The 19,839-nt window shown below is 36.9% G+C and overlaps 1 protein-coding gene and 1 long non-coding RNA gene across 2 annotated transcripts in view; one reads left to right on the top strand and one right to left on the bottom strand.

Moving 5' to 3' along the window:
- The window catches only part of LOC138155814 (uncharacterized), a 16,114-nt gene extending 13,718 nt beyond the window's left edge, over positions 1 to 2,396 (top strand). Inside the window, exon 2 of the long non-coding RNA XR_011166998.1 lies at positions 2,012 to 2,396. This is a non-coding gene — a long non-coding RNA (uncharacterized lncRNA). The remainder of the gene's footprint in view (positions 1 to 2,011) is intronic.
- A 1,372-nt stretch (positions 2,397 to 3,768) lies between these two features.
- ATAD2 (ATPase family AAA domain containing 2) overlaps positions 3,769 to 19,839 on the bottom strand; it is an 89,507-nt gene continuing 73,436 nt past the window's right edge. The window contains exons 26-28 of the mRNA XM_069081025.1: positions 10,399 to 10,532; positions 7,237 to 7,365; positions 3,769 to 5,260 (exon numbers count right to left, since the gene is read on the bottom strand). Of these exons, the coding sequence (XP_068937126.1) occupies positions 5,216 to 5,260; positions 7,237 to 7,365; positions 10,399 to 10,532 (308 nt within the window). The 3' untranslated portion in view covers positions 3,769 to 5,215. The remainder of the gene's footprint in view (positions 5,261 to 7,236; positions 7,366 to 10,398; positions 10,533 to 19,839) is intronic.

Genomic DNA, 19,839 nt, shown 5'->3' with positions numbered 1-19,839 from the left:
TGAGCCTCCTTTGCCATTTGAGTCAGTCTGTTTTTTAAGGTATTATTTTCTTCAGTCAGGCTGTTGACTCTCATTTCATAATTTTCTTGCATTGTTCTCATTTCTCTTCCCAATTTTTCCTTCACTTCTCTTATCTGCTTCTTAAGGTCCTCTATGGCCTGTAACCAGCTTGTATTTTCCTTTGAAGCTTTTGGTACAGGAGTTCTGACTTCACTGATTTCCTCCTGTTCCATGCCTTGCTCCTTCTTATCCCCAAAATAGGAGTGTAATGTTGGAATCTTCTGTCTGCTTTGTTTCCTTTGCCTGCTCATTTTGCCACTCAGTGATTTGACTTTTGGGCTTTTTGCCACAGTAGGACTCTGCCACCAGACAGGAGAGTTTTCGTCCCAAACGCTGGGGTTTTCTCAGCTGCCAGAGGTATTAGATGGGTGCCCTCTCTGAGATCTCCACACGCTGTGGCAAGCTGGACACACACCCCAGGACCTCTACCCTAGACTGCAATCCAGATCCAAGCAGGTTAAAGCAAGAGCGATGACCCCTCAGACTGGTGCTTGGTCCCCCTACACTCTGCAGGCCAGGAGCTGAAGCCGCCACGTGGCGCTGGCAGGCTGTGCTGGCGTCTCAGCGGTTTCCACACACTCCCACTTACTGGGTCCCAAAGTCCAGAATGCACTGGCCTCTCACCTTGTCCTTCGCATCTATGTGTTGATAAATCTGGAAACGGCCACAGCTGCTGCTGATCTGGAATCCCTCTGGCTGGCAGCTGGTCAGGCCCGCCCTGGGGCTAAAGCCTTGGCTCCCAGAGCTCTGCACTGGCCGATTCCTGCCGGCCTGCCGGGCTGTTTTCAGCGGGAGGTTAGCTTCTCTGTGTCATTTTGTGGGTTCTGCAGCTCCAAAGTTTGTTTAGAGTCCCCTTTTTACATGGATTGGGGAGGGTGGAAGCCGGAGCTGCGGGAGGGTCATGCTTCTACTCCCTGTCCAGGCTCTTTTTATGATTGTGGCTTTCAGGTAGTCCAATCATTTTAAAAATGATCTCTCCTGGATCTATTTTCCAGGGCAGGGGTTTTTCCAATGAGATATTTGACATTGCCTTCTATTTTTTTGTGTTTGGATCTGTTTATTATATCTTGATTTCTCATAAAGTCATTAGCTTCCAATTGCTCCAGTCTTATTTTGAAAGAGTTATTCTCTTCAGTGAATTTTTGAAATTCCTTTGCCATCTGGGTAATTTGGCTTTTTAAGGCATTCTTCTCCTCACTGGCTTTTTGGGCCTCTTTTGCCATTTGAGTTAGTCTACTTTTTAAGTTGTTATTTTCTTCACTGTATTTTTGGGTCTCCTTTAGCAGGCTGTTGACTCACTTTTCATGATTTTCTTGCATTATTCTCATTTCTCTTCCCAATTTTCCCTCCACTTCTCTTACTTGATTTTCAAAATCCTTCTTGAGCTCCTCCATGGCTTGTAACCAATTCATATTTTTCTTGGAGGCTTTGGATGCAGGAGTTCTGTCTTATTCCTGTTCCATGCCTTCATACTTTTTGTCTCCAAAAAAGGATTCTGTGGTCGTTTGTGCTTCCTCTGCTTGCTCATATTGGCAGCCAATTACTTAACTTTTGAGCTCTTTGCCACAGTAGAACTCTGCTTCCAGATTGGAGGGAGCTTTGTCCCAAATCACTGGGGTTTTAGCAGTTGCCAGAGCTATTGGGAGGGCACCGTCTCTACAGCCCCCACAAGCTCTGGCTCACTGGCCACACACGCCAGGGCCACCATCCAAGACTGTGATCCTGATCCAAGCAGGTCAAAGTAAAAGCAATTACCCTCTGAATGGTCACTTGGTGCCCCTACAATCTGTAGCCCAGGAGCTCCTGAGGCAGCTACCCACAGCCACCATGCCTCTGCTGCTTCTTGCTCCAGGGGCAGGGGCCGGAGTGCACATTTCCAACCCCCAGCTTCCAGGCCCCCATTACAACAAAGTTCCACACTGACTTTTTACTTTGTTTTTGCTGTTTATAGGTTGAGAATTCTGGAAACCGCCACAGTTGCTGGTGATTCACTCTCCTGAAGTCTGCTCTGGCCACTGAACTGCAGGGCTCATCATGCAGGACTGTGCTCAGCTCCCAGATTGGTGCAATAGACCCTTCCTGTTGGCCTGTTGGGTTACCTTCAGCGGGAGATTTGTTTCTGTCTCTTTGTGGGTTCTGTAGCTTTAAAATTTGTTTAGTCACTTTTTTTACATGTATTGGAAGTAATTGGAGCAGGAACCCACACCAAATTTTTGCTTCTACTCCGCCATCTTGGCTCCACCTCTAGCCTCATTTTCTTTATTTGTATAATGTGGGAGTTTTACTTCATGGCCATGGTACCTTCTATCACTAAATCTATGATTCTAAGTTTCAAACAGGTGCTATGGGGAAATATTAAATTAAATATTAAATCAGAATGGCAAAGATGAAAAACAAGGAAAATAATTGGAGGGCCTGTGGGAAAACAGGGACAACCAAGGTACTTTTGGGGTGGCTGTGAATTAGTCCAAATCTGTTGGATAGCAATCTGGAACCATATCCAAAAAATCACTTAATACTAGTAGGCTTACACCCAGATATCCAAGAAGAAAAGGATTCATGTACTAAAGTAATTTTAGCATTTTTGTTGTAGCAAAAAATTGGAAACAAAGTTGGAATACCTATCAAGTGGAGAAATGCTAAATTATAGAAAAAGAATGGAATATTGTGCTACAAGGAATAATGAGACATCTTCACAGTAGTCTTGGAAGACTTACTATCTAGCATTTATGTAACAGCATTATAAGGTTTGTCAAGCACTTTTACAAATATCTCATTTTATCCTCCTAACAACCCTGGGTGTTAGTACCAATATTATCTCTTTTATAGATTAGGGAACTTATGCGATTTGCTCTAGTTAAATGCCTGAGGCCATATTTGAACTCAGGTCTTCCTGACTCCAGGTCCAATACACTATTCAGCAGAACCAAAACAATCTATACAATAACATGATAAAAACTTGGAGAGAAAATGAGAAAAAAAAATACTGTGTAGGTGTTTAGATATGCTTGAAATTACACATGAATTTGTAGTGGCAGGGTAATATGACTTCTTGGATAAAATACGAAATTTAACTTATGCTGACATTTAAAATTCTCGGTCTACTTTGTGCCTACACTTTTAAAAATCTCACCTATGCACTACTCTTCTAGTCAAAATGGCCTCCTACCCATCTCATCACAAAATTCCACTCATTCCCTACATACAGGTGGTTTTCTATGCCTGCAATGCATTGCTTTCTCATCTGCCCTCTCAGAATCTTTAGTCCTCCTTCAGTTACCTACACAAGACCTTTCCTGATCTCTAGAATTGTTGACCTAGCTCCTTCTACACATATAGTTTGCATTTACTTTGATGTTTACATGTGATTTCCCCACCACCCTCAAGAGAATGTAAACTACTTGAGGGCAGGGACTGTTTAATTTTAGTCTTTGTCCCCAATACCCAGCACCATACCTTATACATAGGTGCTTAATATTCTAATCAAGGTGATATTTTTGTAAAGTTTTCCCCCTTCATTTGAAGACTTCTAGTAGTCTGGTTTCTTTTTTGACATCTCAATGATGAATTTTAAAAGGGATAGAGATGAGATAGCCCCCCTTGTAACCTTTCACTTTATTCATCTTTTTGTAATTGTCCCATTGCTCCCAATCATTATCTTTAAAATTATGCTTAAAATACCAAAGGCAAAAGCAAAATTCACACTGATTTTCAACTTGAAAAATTTATTATGCAAACTATACATAAAAATGAAGTGGTAAAGTTACAAAATACATACCTGGAAAAGTAATAATTTATATATAAAATTTCATAGTACAAGCAAAATATTTATATCCAGGTACATACATTTTTTTGGGGGGAAGCTTTTTCATGTTTATAGTACTGCTTAAAGCTGGTTATATAAATTAAGGCAGTAACAACTAATTTAAAGATGAACAATTGGTTTCTAGAAAGCTTTTTAAGAATCACCAGGTAGTTAAAATATGATATCTGAAGGAATGAAAGGCAGTATAACATTGACCATTACATAAAGAGTGACTGAAAGTTTAATGACTCTCTCTTTATATAGAATAGCTTTACTAAAACTTACTTTCCTTACCCCCACAAAAATACCCACACTACACTAATATTAAAAATTTTAAAGCGTCTTTGGGGATTAACATTTTAAAATCGTGAATAAACACTGTAGTAAGAATTTTAACCATTTAAAGATACCCAGGAAATTTATTTTTGGTATAATTAATACAAAATATCAAAATGTATAACATTTATACAACTGTATACAACAAAGTATCTTTATATGATGTCTAAACACAAATTTTCAAGGCCACAAGCTTAGATTTCAAACCTAAATCTCATGTTTTTTAAAAACACCAAAAAAAAATGTAGTTATCAACACAAAACATGACAAAGGTATACATAAGAAAATGTAAACATGGATATTTATAAATCCTAAATTAGAATTAGGAAAATACGTATTTTACAAATATCTTAATTTTAGTGTTCAAGTTCAAAACTTTTGTAAAGCTTTTTGCCTCTTTTATATTCAGAGCTTTACCACAAAGCCTATGCTTGAACATTAGTTCTTGGGTAATGAGGCAAGGAAAGGAAAGTTACAGAATCCAGAAGATGATAGAGATAAAAAAAATTACTAAAAAAAAAAGAAGGAACAGAGGTCAATGATAGGCCACAATGCAGCATTATATTTCTATTTAATTTACACCATTAAGGAAAGGAAAAAAAAGGACAAAGTTAACAGTGCCAAATGTAAGTCTGGGGAAATTTTAAATGTTGACAAGAGATTTGTTATTAATGGATTTTCACCTTCAAATACTCTTATGAAAAAAGGGTCATAAATCTAATGAACAATTAATGGCCTCGGACAAATAAACTTATCAAAACAACTTTAACAGACCTGCAGAGTACTTGAAACTTAAACATTGCAGCATTAAGTATTAAACAATCATGTATTATCAAAATCAACTTAAACATCCACCTCACACATACAAAATTAAAAGCAGTTTAAATACTTTATTTAGCAGTATTTTAATAACAATATATCTTAAATATGTGGAAATTCAATCTTGCACTAGCTATGTAGAGATAACAAAAGAGAACAAAACAAGACGTCAAACTGAAGCTGAATCTCACAACTTCATGATTTGGAACAACTAAAATTTTTGATTTCTTGCTCCATTTTCTAGAGGATTAGAAGAGAGAAAAAACCAGTAAGTTTTAATGCTATTATTTTATTTCCTAAATACCCTCACACTGAGTCCAAGATTGATCATCTGATACCAGAGTCAAAAAAGTTTCAAAGAACAATTTGCCAAAATTTATCTATTTACAATAAACAATACTTTATATTCACTAGTGCCCAAAAATTGCAATCCAACTAGTCTGGAAAAACAAAAACAAATTATGTCAATGATCAATATAACTAGAGTATCACTAATGATCTTAAACACTGTAACACAGAAGAGGTCACCCTGAAACCTTTCAAAGGGCTCACAGCCTCCTCAGATTGGAACGAGGTTTCATTAAAAATATTTGATAGTGTAACAGATGGTTTGTTTTTTAGACCGAAGACCTGTAGTTGATAAACAAATTACAGTGTTTCTAAGAATACAAAACTGAGGGATGTAACCTTGAAAAAAGTTCTATGTATAAGAAGTAGGTGGGGTTTCTAAAAAGAAAAAGACTAATTTTATTGTTTTAGAAGAGAATCCTGGTGATTCTGAGACTGGACTAAAACGTGTCTGAAGTCTCTTCTAAGTTTGAGACTCTGTCAAGATAATCATCCTGTTCCCATTTAAGTGAATAAAAAATTTCAACTTTTATTACATACACTGTCTCATTTGATCCTCATAACAACCCTATAAGGTGGGTGCTATTACTATCACCATTTTACAGAGGAGGAAACAGAGTTAAACAGGATAAATCAATTTTAGCAAAATTGAACACCCCATTCTCCAAGTGAAATAATTATTCAATAAAGTTATCAAAATGAATATAAAAATAGGCATGCTTTAAAGCATTACTCAACAAGTTCAAGTTTAAAGAATTTATAGTAAACAACTTTGAATAAAACCTGGAGAAAGCTAGTCTACATTGTAGAACTTGAGGAATGAAGTAGAAATACTATCTGTATCTTTCAAATATCTGCAATCACTCAAGCTATTGAAATATTTCCAAGCAGAGTTACTCTCAGATACATTTCGCAGTTTTATTTGTATGTCAACAATCATGCTAATGTCCTTAAAATTTCCTCTCTTAACAAGGTAAAAAATATCTCCTATTAATTCATTTTGCAAACTCTTTGGAGTGTCAAGAAAAACTTTAGCCAGGCTCTGGCAATTATTTATTGTCAATTCTAAACTGAGTTTTTTGTTGTATTTTTAAAATTGCCAGCATTCTAAGAATTATTCAAAAGTATTTCTGAAATCCAAAAAAGGCAAAGCACAAAAATTGTACTTGTTCTATTGTAATGGAAATGCAAATTTAAAGATCTTCCCTGCCCTTAGGCCCTTTGATAGGCTTAAGAGACTCTGAGAACCTTCCTTGATTTGAAAATATACTCTGCCTCCTAATAGGCTGAATGTGGTCACATGGAACCTGTGGCAGGAGGCTTGGTTTTCAGGAATGCCCACACCTTGCTGCTGTGTGATTGGGCAGTTTGAGAAGTGTTGTGTGATTTGATCAGATGAGACTATGGGAAGCCATTGTTGAGAGCCCCCCGGCTTTGAAAAACCCAGATGTTGATTTGGTATGGATGTAATAGTTGGACAGTTTGGAAACCATCTGTTTCTCTGTCTTGATAATTTTGTCTGTATACTCTGAAGTTCAGGGTGCTGACCTTTTTCCCCTGAACTAGGTAAATGATACATATTTGACTGATTAAAGTAAGTTTGTTAACCCATTTTGAGTTGCTTTCCTTTAACAAAGCGGATCTAAGAACCTGTGTTGGCAGCCACCCTGGGGACGCTGGGGTGCTTGCTGATACATCTATCTATATGATTAGTTTGGCATTTATAATTTTAAAAAATTGATTTCTAATTTTTGTTAATTTGATTGTGTAAGACATTGTTAGGATTGTGGATGGATGGATAAACTTTGAGGTCATGATGGTAGATCACTATGGTTCAAAATATCAATTATAAAATGTATATAACTTACCTGAATTAGTTGTGTCTTGTCATAGTCTTTGCGATGTTGATAAATACATTGGCTAATTATTGCATATAATTTTTCCAACTGAAATATATTATACTCTTGACTTTTCTTAATAGTAATCTTCAAAAGATTCTACAAAGAAGAGATGTATTAAATATTTGTGTATGTGTGCATGTGTATGTAAGGAGTTTTAATTCAATTAAAAAAACTTAATGTTTATTAAGTGCCTACATGGATGACAGCGTTAGGAATACAAAAACACAAAACCCAAATAGCCCATGCCCTCTAGAAGTTTACAATTTAATGTAAGTGTACAGTTTACTTCTTTTGAAAATGCAAAATTTACAGATATTTGCATGAAAATAACTTTTGTGGTATAAATTGATATCCTTTGATCTTTGGAATATTGTATTACAATCCTTATGTTTTCTTATAAATTAGAAATAGTCTTGATTATAAATGTACTTTTGAGCCTCTTCCACTGTTTTTCTGGAAGACTAATAATTCTCAAATTATTTCCATACATTCCTTTAACATCAGTCACAGGCTTGTACAGAACTTATGTTCCAATGATATTGTCTTTCTTTTCTGTACTGTTAAATTTTCTTCTACCTATGTATTTTTTATTTAGTAATTTATTTTTCCCCATTTACATGTAAAGACAATTATTAACATTCATTTTAATAAACTTTTGAGTTCCACACAATGTACAAAACACTTTTCACACAAATCAGTTCTAAATAATTGGAAAAATATCAGTTGTTCATCAGGTAGGCCAAGCTAATATAATAAAAATGACAATTCTACCTAAATTAAATTACTTATTCAGTGTCATATGAAACTACCAAAAAATTATTTTATAAGCTAGAAAAAAGGAACAAAGTTCATCTGGAAGAACGAAATGTCCAAAATATCAAGGGAATTAATGAAAAGAAATGCAAGGGAAGGTGGCCTAGCTATACCAGATCTTAAATTGTATTATAAAGCAGCAATCATCAAAACTACTTGGTACTGGCTATGAAGCAGGGTGGTGGAACAGCAGAAAAAGTTAGGTACACAAGACAACAGTCAATGACTATAGCAATCTACTATTTGATAAATCCAAAGATTCCAGCTTCTGGGATAAGAACTCACTATTTGACAAAAACTGTTGGGAAAACTGGAAAATAGTATGGCAGAAACTAGGCACAGACCAACATCTTACACCCAATACCAAGATAAAGTCAAAGTGGGTATATGATTTAGCTATAAAGACTGATATCATAAGCAAACTAGGAGCAAGGAATAGTTTACCTGTCAGATCTATGGAGAAGCAAAGAATTTATGACCAAACACGAGACAGAGAACACTATGAAATGCAAAATGGATGATTTTGATTACATTAAATTCAAAAGTTTTTGCACAAACATAGCCAATGCAACCAAGATTAGAAGGGAAGCAGAAAGATGGGAAACAATTTTTACAGTCAAGTGTCTCTGATAAAGGTCTCATTTCCAAAATATATAGCTGAGTCAAATCTATAAAAATACAAGTCTTTCCCCAATTGATAAATGGTCAAAGGATATGAACAGGCAGTTTTCAGAGGAAGTAATTAAAGTTAAGTACAGTCACATGAAAAACTGCTCTAAATCACCATTGATTAGAGAAATGCAAATTAAAACAGTTCTGAGGAAACACACACACACATCAGATTGGCTAACATGACAAAACAAGAAAATGATAAATGTTGGAGATGTGGGAAAACTGGAACACTAATGCATTGTTGGTAGAGTTGTGAACAGATCTAACCATTCTGAAGAGCAATTTGGAACAATGCCCAAAGGGCTATAAAACTGCATACCCTTTGACCCAGCAATACCATTACTTCTAGGTCTGTATTCCAAAAAGATCATAAAAACAGGAAAGGGACCCACTTGCACAAAAATGTTTATAGCAGCTCTTTCTGTGGTGACAAAGAATTGGAAATGGAGGTAATGTCCATCAATTGGGGAACACAACAAGTTGTGGAATTTGAATGTAATGGAATACTATTGTGCTAAGAAATGATGAGCAGGCAGACTTCAGAAAAACCTGTAAAGACTTGTATGAACTAATGCTGAGTGAAATGAGCAGAACCAGAACACTGTACACAGTAACAGTCACACTGTGGGATGACTGACCTCGATAGCTCTTCTTAGCAATGCAAAGATCTAATACAACTCCAAAAGACTTAACGATGGAATCTATCTACATCCAGAGAAAGAACTTTGGAGTCTGAATGTAGATGGAAGCATACTATTTCCTCTCTCTTTTTGTTTATTTCTTCTTTCTTGTGATTTCTCCCATTGGTTCTAATTCTTCTTTACAATATGAATAATGTGAAAATATATTTAATATGAATGTTTAAGTACAGCCTATATCAAATAGCACGCTGTCTTCGTGGAGGGGGAAGTTGAGGGAGAAAATTCTAAACTCAAAATCTTATGGAAGTGAATGCTAAAAACTAAGAAGAAATAAATGTTTACAAAAAAATCAAAACGTTTGAGCTCCAAATTCCCCTCCTCCCTCGCCACCACCCCATACTGAGAAGGCAAGCAATTTAATATAGGTTATACTTGTGCAGTCATGCAAAACATAACTATAATAGTCATGTTGTGCTACCCACGAATGTATTTTGAGGGTCCAAATTTGCTACTAAGAACCTGCTTGATATTCCCCATTGTATGTCCTAAATAGTACACTCTCACTTCCCTTTTTGTTTTCTTTTTAAGAGCTCTGTCCTAAGTACTATCTACATTTCTTCTAATTCTTTCACTTTTCTGCTAAACCATTATGGGCCAAGTTATTCCATTATGATTCCTGATTATCTTGCTCTTCCTGTTATCAGAGATTTGGGTCAACTAGTTTATTGCATTGTATTTAATTACTTGGGGGGAGAGGAAAAGAACAAGTAATTATTAAGTACCTACTTACTGTATTGCCTCACAAATACTATCTTACTTCTATGCCTCAGTTTATTCATAAATAAAAAAGGGATAACAGTACTTACCCCATATTTTGTGAGGATTAAATGAGATAACATGTGATATACCATTTATAATATGGAATCTAAAAGAAAGTAAAGAAAGGTGCTAACATTTAAAAAATTATTTGTACATCAGCATTTAAAAATATTTATTTACATACTTTAAGCTGTTCATGGTCCACAATAAGTGGGGGTGTGGGTTCAGAAAGAATTTCCAAAGCCTTCTCAACACTGATGAGCTGCTGTTGCTCAACCTGGGAACGTCTGGCTCGAGTCATCCTAAGAACACAAGTTTCTAAAAAAAGTCGATTAGATAATTGTCATTTAATGCACAGATTATATGGAAATTAAACATCTAAGTTCAAATTTATACATACATTTATTAAGCAACTGTATGAAGAGTATTGTACTAAGTGACAGGAGAGATATCAAGTTCAAATAAAACATTTGTTTCTGTCCTCATGGTACAGTTTAGTAGGGAAGTAAAATACGTTTAACATACAGTAGTTGTGAGTATATGCTAAGTAAGTATACTAGAAAGGTATGTACAATAGAGGGAGAGGAAGAGAACCACAGCGTAAACAAAGAAATAAAAGAGAAATTGTACAGTATAGGTTTAGTAGGGGGCAGAGAATAGCCTAGTCTGGCAGAAGTATGTGGAGGGGAGTAACATGAGTTAAAGATGGAAAAGTAAGGCAATGCGCAGTTGGAGAATTTGCAATGCAATCGGTCAAGATTTTCCAGCACACTATCAGATCTACAGAGAAGATTATTCTAGTAGCAGTGTAGAAGAAGCATTAGGAAAGAGAGGAAGATAGAAGTAGGCTGGAAAAAGACCTTTAAATAGAAAAGAAAGAAGATTTGAATAACCGAATTATTCTGCATTCAAGAGAAATTGCAAGAGATAAATAGTACTTTCCAAAAAAGCGAAAGGAATTCACACTTTAACACAAAATAACATCTTACAAACTAGACCCTAGTAGATTCAACATTCAACACAAGAAAAGCACCTCATAATCAGGAAACTTGTCCTCCAAGACTGAACCAACCTTGAGATTCATCCCTAGGTCATTATTTCCCTCTGCTCCTATAGGTGGGGGCTAGGGAGACAAATAACCCCCAAGCCTCCTATAAAAGAAGTGCCCAGGCTAGTTATCTCTTCATTTCCCACCTAGCTATACTCCTTTAAATTTTCATCATGCCTCTGTGACAGGGCCCTGCCCTCCCACCTTTTCTCCTTCCTTTGTGTATCATCCTCCACCATAGGATTTCAGACTCCTTGAGAGGAGAGACATAGTGCCTGGTACATAGTATATGTTTAATAAATGTCTACTGCTTGACTGGTATTTGAGTATTTGACCAGTATTTGACTGGTATTTGAATGCCTACAAAAGTTTAAAAAGAAAACCAGAGGTGGTCAGATTACTTAACTTGAAGAAAATCATAGCTCAATCAGTACATTTACTAAGCACTGCACCTATGTGACTGTGCTGTGCTAGGTGCTAGTGAGAAAAACATACACATAATAAACAATCCCTACTACTCTCTGGGAGCCTGTTCTAATTGGGAAGATAGTAAATACAAATAAAAATATATGTAGCATAAATATAAAGTGAATATATACCAATGTATACAGAATAATTAAGGAGGGCCCTAGTAGTTAGTGGGATCAGTAAAGTTTTCATAGAAATGATGACGCCTTGAGCTGCATTATTAAGGAAAAGAAGGACTCTACGAGGTGAAGACAATGGGGTGGATTTACACTTGTACCCATTCCTTTGGAAAGTTTTTATGTCTCTCAACAAGTGATGGAAGGAGAATTATATATGCCAGAGGAGAACACTAGGGTAAACAACATTCATATAGCAAAGACGTATGTCTGCAGTAACAGATAGGGACCTAATAATGGGCTTCAAATGGAAAGGAATTTTCACATTAGCGAACCACTTTCCCTGAGCAAGGATTGTATTTCTTTGGACAATATTCCATTTAAGAAAGGGAATGTAAGTTGCCAAGGGACACCAAAACCTAGACTGATAGAAGATGTGGAACCACAGATAAGATAACATGGTATTAGGATTAGAAACTTATCATGGTGAGCAAAGAGGGAAGTCAGAGCCTCTAGATTTGAGACACAGATCAACTACAAACATGCAACACTTTTTCTATCAAATGCTACAAGCGTCATGATCTATTATTTCTTAGAGTGAGGCTTAGAGAACAAGAACTCACCACCTGGACAAAAATTGCTGGGAAAAAAAAGCAGTTTGGTAGAAACTAGTATAGATTTGCATCTCAGAAAAAAGACCCTCAGGGGGCAGAGTCAAGATGGTGGAGTAGAAACAGGACTTCCTCTGGACTCCAGCTTCCACCAACCCCAATTCATGTAAAAGGGGACCCTGAATAAACTTTGGAGCTACAGAACCCAGAAAATGACACAGAGAAGCTAACCTCCCACTAAGGACAGCCCGGCAGAAAGCATCCAGAACAGCGCTCTGGGAGTCAACCCCACCCCCACGGGAGCCAGAGGTTTTAGCCTCAGGGTGGGCCTGACCAGCCACAGCTGGAGGGACTTCAGATCACCAGCAACTGTGGCGGTTTCCAGAATTATCAACCCACAGAAGCTAAGGACAAAGTGAGAGGTCAATGCAATGTGGACTTTGGGATCTGGTAGTTTGGGAGTGTGGTCAGCCTTTGCCCCTGGGGTGAGAAGCCGCTGAGGCGCCACAGCAGTGCAGCCGCTGCCATGTATCAGCTTCAGCTCCTGGCCTGCAGATTGTAGGGGGACAAAGCAACCAGTCTGATGGGTAATCGCTCTTGCTTTAACCTGCTTGGATCTGGATTGCAGTCTAGGGTGGAGGTCCTGGGGTGTGTGACCAGCTTGCCAGAGCGTGTGGAGGATTCAGAGAGAGGACCCAACTAATACCTTCAGCAGCTGAGAAAAACCCAACGATTGGGATGAAGCTCTTCTGTCTGGTGGGAGAGTCCTACTGTGGCAAAAAGTCCAAAAGTCAAGTAATTCAGCGGCAACATGAGCAAACAAGGGAAGCAAAGCAAGCAGAGCAACCCAACTTTACACTCCTATTTTGGGGACAAAAAAGTTCAAAGTATGGAACAGAAGGAAGACAGTGAAGTCAGAATTCGTGCACTAAAAGCTTCCAAGAAAAAAATGAGCTGGTTACAGGCCATAGAGGACCTTAAGAAGGATTTTGAAAACCAAATAAGAGAAGTGGAGGAAAAATTGGGAAGAGAAATGAGAATGATGCAAGAAAATTATGAAATGAGTCAACAACCTGACTGAAGAAAATAACACCTTAAAAATAGACTAACTCAAATGGCAAGAGGTTCAAAAAGGCAATGAGGAGAAGAATGCCTTAAAAAGCCAAATTTGCCAGATGGAAAAAGAATCTCAAAAGCTCACTGAAGAGAATCATTCCTTCAAGATTAGACTGAAGCAAATGGAAGCTAGTGACTTTAGGAGAAATCAATACTACTAAACAGATCCAAACAAATGAAAAAATAGAAGGCAATGTGAAACATCTCAGTGGGAAAACCATTGGCCTGGAAAAAACAGATCCAGGAGAGATAATTTAAAAATTTTTGGACTACCTGAAAGCCATGATCAAAGGAAGAACCTAGAAATCATCCTTCAAGAAATTCTCAAGGAAAACTGCCCTGATGTAAAGAACCAGAGGGCAAAATAGAGTTTAAAAGAATCCACTGATCACCTCCTGAAAAAGATCCCAAAAAGAAAACTCCTAGGAATATTATAGCCAGGTTCCAGAATTACCAGATCAAGGAGAAAATATTACAAGCAGCCAGGAAGAAACAATTTGAATATTGTGGAAACACAATCAGGATAACTCAGGATCTGGCAGCTTCTACACTGAGGGATCGAAGGGCTTGGAATATGATATTCCGGAGGTCAAAGGAGCTGGGATTAAAACCAAGAATCACCTACCCAGGGGCAGCCAGGTAGCACAGCGAGTTAGAGCACCCGCTCCAGTGTTGGGATGACCTGGGGATCAAATCTGGGCTCAGATACTTAGCACCACATCCAGAAATAATAATAACTGGCCGTGTAACCTTGAGCACGTTACTTAACCCCGACTGCTTAAAAAAAAAAAAAGAATCACCTACCCAGCAAAACTGAGTACCATGTTTCAAGGGAAATTATGGTCAGTGGAATAGAGGACTTTCAAGCATTCTTGATGAAAAAACCAGAGTTGAATAGAAAATCTGACATTCAGATACAAGAAGCAAGAGAAGCATGCGAAGGTAAACAGGGAAAAGGAATCATAAGGAACTTATCAAAGTTGAATTATTTACATTCCTACATGGAAAAACAATAATTGTAACTGATGAAACTTTTCTCAGTATGAGAATAGTTGAAGAGAACAGAAATGCATATATATATATATAAATAAATATACACACATACATATATGTCTATATAGGAGGGTATATGGGCTTATGTATAAATACATATGTGAATGTGTGTATATATGTGTACAGATATACATAGACAGAAGGCACAGGACCAACTGAATAGGAAGGGATGATAACTTAAAAGATAAAATTAAGAAGTGAGAGAGAGGTATATAATGAGGAGATGGGGGGAGACAGAATGGAGTAAACTATCTCATACAGAAGAGGCAAGGGAAAATGGTTACAATGGAAGGGAGGAACAGGAAAGCAAAAGGGAATGGGTCAACCTTATTCTCATTGAATTTGGCTTAGGGAGGGAATGACATATACACTAAAAACAGTATCTCACCCTACAGGAGAGTAGGGGGGAAGGAGATGAGAGAGGGGATGATGGAAGGGAGAGCAGGCTGGGGGAGAGGGAAGTTGGAAGCACCCACTTTTGAAAAGGGACAGGATCTAAGTAGAGAATAGAACAAGTGGGAGGTGGGAAAGGAGGGAGGGAAATATAGTCAATCTTTTACTATATATCTACTATGGAAATGTGTTGCAGAGCTACACATGTACAACCTATACTGAATTGCTTATCTTCCCAGTAAGGGTTGGTGACAGGGGAGGACAGGAGTGAATCTGGAATTCAGGGTTCTAAAATCAAATGTTTAAAAATACACACCCACACACACTATTTTAAATAGTATTTTACATGTTACTGGGAAATAGGATATACAGGCACTGGGGTATAGAGAACCACTGTGGCCTACTGGAAAGTCGGAGGGGGTATGGGAGAAGATATGGGAGAGAGCAGATTGGTGGAGGAGATATCCAGTGGGATCGCTATTTTGGGGTGGTGGGTAGGGGAGAAATGGGGAGAAAATTTGAAACTCAAAATCTTATAGAAATGAATGTTATAAACCAGAAGTTAATAAAACATTTGATAAAAAAAAAGATCTGCATCTCACACCATACCCCTATCAAAATGAGTACATGATTTAGGGTGATATAAAAGAAAATTAGGGGAGCATGGAATAGTTTACCTGTCAAATCTATGGATAAGGGAAGAATTTATGACTAATATTATGAAATATAAAATGGATAATTCTGATTACATCAAATCTATTTATTTATTTTTGCTTTTTGGAGGGCAAGTGGGTTTAAGTAACTTGTGCAAGGTCACACGGCTAGGTTTTTTGTTTGTGTGTGTTAAATGTCTGAGACCGGATCCGAACTCAGGTCTTCCTGACTCCAGGGCCAGCACTCTACTCAGAACCACCTAGCTGCCCTGATTACATCAAATTTAAAAGGTTCTGCACAAACAAAACCAATGTGGTTAAGATTAGAAGGAAAGTAGGTAACTGAAAAAAATCTTTTATATTAAGTTTCTCTCTAAGAAGAAATCAAAGCTATCCACAGTCATATGAAAAAATGCTCTAAATCCCTGATCAGAAAAATGCAAATTAAAACAACTTTGAGGCAGCACCTTGCACCTATCAGATTAGCTAATATGATATAAAAGAAAAATGACAAATGATGGAGGGGATGTGGAAAAACTGGGACACTAATGCACTGTAGGTGGAACTGTGAACTGATCCAACCATTCTGGAAGACAGCTTGGAATTACGCTATAAAACTGTGCATAGCTTCTGACCTAGCAATACCACTACTAGGTCTCTATACCAAAAAGATTAAAGGGAAAAAAGAAAAAGATTCACATGTACAAAAATATTCATAGTAGTTCTTTTGTGGTAGCAAAGAACTGGAAATTAAGGGGAATTGATGAACAAGCTGTGCTTTAAGAAATGATGAGCAGGATGGTTTCAGAAAACCTGGGAAGATTTATATGAAGTGATGAAGAGGAAAGTAAGCAGAACCAGGAGAATATTGTACACAGTAATAGCAATATTGTAAAGATGCTCATCTGTGAATACTTAGCTATTCTCCGTAATACAATGATCCAAGTCAATTTCAAACAACTTATGATGAAAAATTCCATCCACCTCCTGAGAAAGAAATGATGGAGCCTGAAACACAGACTGAAGCATATTTTTAAAAACCTTTTGTCTGTTTTTTTTTTTCCTTATAACATGGTTAATATGGAAATGTTTTGCACAACTGTACAAGTATAATCTACATCAAACTGCTTGCTTGCTTAGTTTTGCAGAAAGAGAAGGGAGGGAGAGAATTTAGAACTCTAAAATTTTAAAAATGTTAAAATTTTTTTTACATGTAATTGGAAAAAATATAAAAACTTTCACTTGGAGAAAAAAAATGGAAGCCAGCAGAAAAAAAGAAGACAGGGTAAAATCCACAAAGACTTTAAGAAATTGGATAAAAGCAGGAGCTTGAATCTGTCACTTCTGAAATTTTATCCCCCAATTAAGAGCATAGAATGAATAAATTAATCAGAATGAAATTCAGGAAGACTGGAAGGGAAGAGAAATAAAGGCAAAGCAAAACTTCTTAGAAAAGGGTGTAGTAAAAGAAATACTAAATAAAACTTGGATAGCAGATTAGATTCTGAACCACTTGCTTTAACTGGATGGAAAAGAAAGGGATAAAAAGAATGTATGAAATGGAGCGAGAAAGACAAATTAATCTCAGTAAATTCAAAGAACTTGGGATAGGACAGCCAAAAGGAGAAGTGAAGGTGGGGAAGGGGCAAGTTAGTTGATCAACAAATACTCATGAAGGAACTTCTAATACCAGATACTATAACTAAGCACTGAGATACAAAGAAATGGAAAAGCTAGTACGTGCTCAGTCTAATGAAGGAGACAAAATGCAAAAAAAAAATATGACATATATACAGAATAAACTGGAAACAATCAAAAGAGAGAAGATACTAGAATTCAGAAGGAAGGGCAAAGGATTCCTGGCGAAGCTGGGAATTTAGCTAGAACTTGAAGGAAGGCAGGAAGGAGAGCATTCCATGCATGGAGGTTAACTAGTGAAAATGCCTGGAGCTGGCAGATGGCATGCTTTGCGTGAGGAAAGCAAAGGAGTCCAGTGTCCAGATGACAGAGTATAAGAAGGGGACTAAGTTGTAAAAATACTAGAAAGGAAGGGGTAGGATGGGTCCCAAGTTACAAAAGGCTTTTCACACCAAAGGATTTTATATTTGCTCCTGAAGGTATAGGGGAACCACAGGAGAGTGTGGGTGTGTGTGAGAGAGACAGAGAGATGGGCAGACACCTGGGGAGAGAGACAGACACCTGGTCAAACCTATGCTTTAAGGTAGGTCAGGTTTGACTCTAGAACTAGCTATGTATGGCATCTCTTACTAACTCAACAGTTATGGACCTTGGAAGTCAGGAAAGACCAGGGTCTGATGCTGAAAAGATCTCTGACTCCAGGTAAGTCACTAAACCTCTCTCTAAGTTCTAATTTCTTCTTATATAAAAGGAGGGAATTGTACTCTGTGGCCCCTAAGGTCCCCTGAGGCTCCAAATCTATAATCCTATAAAATACAACTGAAATTTACATAGTGTTTTAAGCTTTATAAACCACTTTCCTCTAAAAATAGATATAAAAAAAGTAACAGTAGTAATACACTATTTTATTTTGTTTGAGGAAACTTTGACAATATCAGCTCCTCAAACAAATACTGCCTTGTTGTCTAAAATCACACTTTGTATTATTATTTATGAATTTTAAAATTTATTAAAGACTTCTTTTGATGAAATATGTGACATTTTTGGGAGAGCTATGAGTACTTGGGGAAAAGTTTATTTGATTTTTCCATGTGTTAATCATTTCTAGCTTTAATAAAATGGTTCAGATGTGTGATTTCTTTCTTGTGAATTTTACTGTGTAAGATATGTCACATTAGGATAAAGAATCTTAAAATTATTTGTATAGAATAAATTGGAGACACATAAGATGGTAATTAGACATGGAACTGGCTAAATGGTCAGACTATGAAGTCATTAATCGCTTAATGCAAGAGGAGTATGTTGAGTATGTTTATAGAAGTAAGGTTTTTTCTATTGGTAACATGAAGATTATCAATATGATTAATACTAATATTATTCAGAATGAATATAAAATTGTCTATCATCATAAAAATGAACATACCTTTAAAAACAAACCATTAAGCTTATTCTTGACCTACTAGTAGTCAGAAGTACTACAATTAACTTAAGAGTAAAAGTACTGATCTAGGATACATTAAGTATATCTGATTTACTTGGTATTCATCTGTTCAATCAAGGTTCTGGTTGACTCCACCCTCCCCAAAAAAGCCTTTGTTGTTGTTTAACAAAATAGTTAAGGGATTAAGTTTGGTAAAGCGAATTTATTTGTGAATATGATACTGGAATAATCACAGTTGAATTTATTTTGTGGGGAAATTGCTTACCCTATGTCTTAATTACGAGCCATTTTGCTTAAATTATTTAATACTCTAAAATGTTAGTTGGTATTTTCACCACAAAATAAAATTGACAAAGTATATGTGAAATCACTTCTTTTTCATTTCAGAGTTTCTTATCTAGGCAATTAAACTGCTTAGTGATACAGTGGATAAAGAGATGGGTTTGGTGTCAAGGAGATCCAAGTTAAAATTCAACTTCAGATACATACTAGCTGGGTAAGTCCCTTAACCTGTTTGCCTCATTTTCCTCATTTGTAAAACCAGGATAACAATAACAGCTACCTCTCAGGGTTTTTGCAAGGATCATATGATAGAATAATTGCAAAGCACTTTGCCCAGTGCCTAGCACACAGAAAGTGCTACATAAATGTTAGTTATTATTAGTGGATAGAGCATTGGGCCTGGGGGCAGGAAGCCCCAAGTTCTAATCAGTTTTAGCCACTAAGTAGTTGTGTAATAGTCATTTAATCTCTATCTCAGTTTCCTTAACTGTAGATTGAGGATAGTAATAGCATGTATTTCCTAAGGTTGCTGTGAGGATTAAATGAGACACTACTTGTAAAGTGCTTAATTGTAGTACCTGGCACAAAGTAGGTGCTATCTGTTTCCTTCCTTTCTTGGTTATTCCTGTTTTTGCCCTCACTCTATCTTCAGAAGGGGCAGCTAGGTGGTGAAGTGGACATAGCACTGGACTTGGAATCAGGAAGACATATTTTCATGAGTTCAAGTCTGGCCTTAGGAAAGGAATTGAACTTCTCTTTGGCACTAGAGCCTTAAGGAAATGGCAAATCACTCCAGTATTTTTGCC

This window comes from Petaurus breviceps, unplaced genomic scaffold, assembly GCF_028583685.1.
Source record: "Petaurus breviceps papuanus isolate PSGF00001 unplaced genomic scaffold, PetGlider_PUasm1.0 98, whole genome shotgun sequence".
Taxonomy (NCBI): domain Eukaryota; kingdom Metazoa; phylum Chordata; class Mammalia; order Diprotodontia; family Petauridae; genus Petaurus; species Petaurus breviceps.
This window is presented reverse-complemented; position numbering and strand designations above follow the sequence as displayed.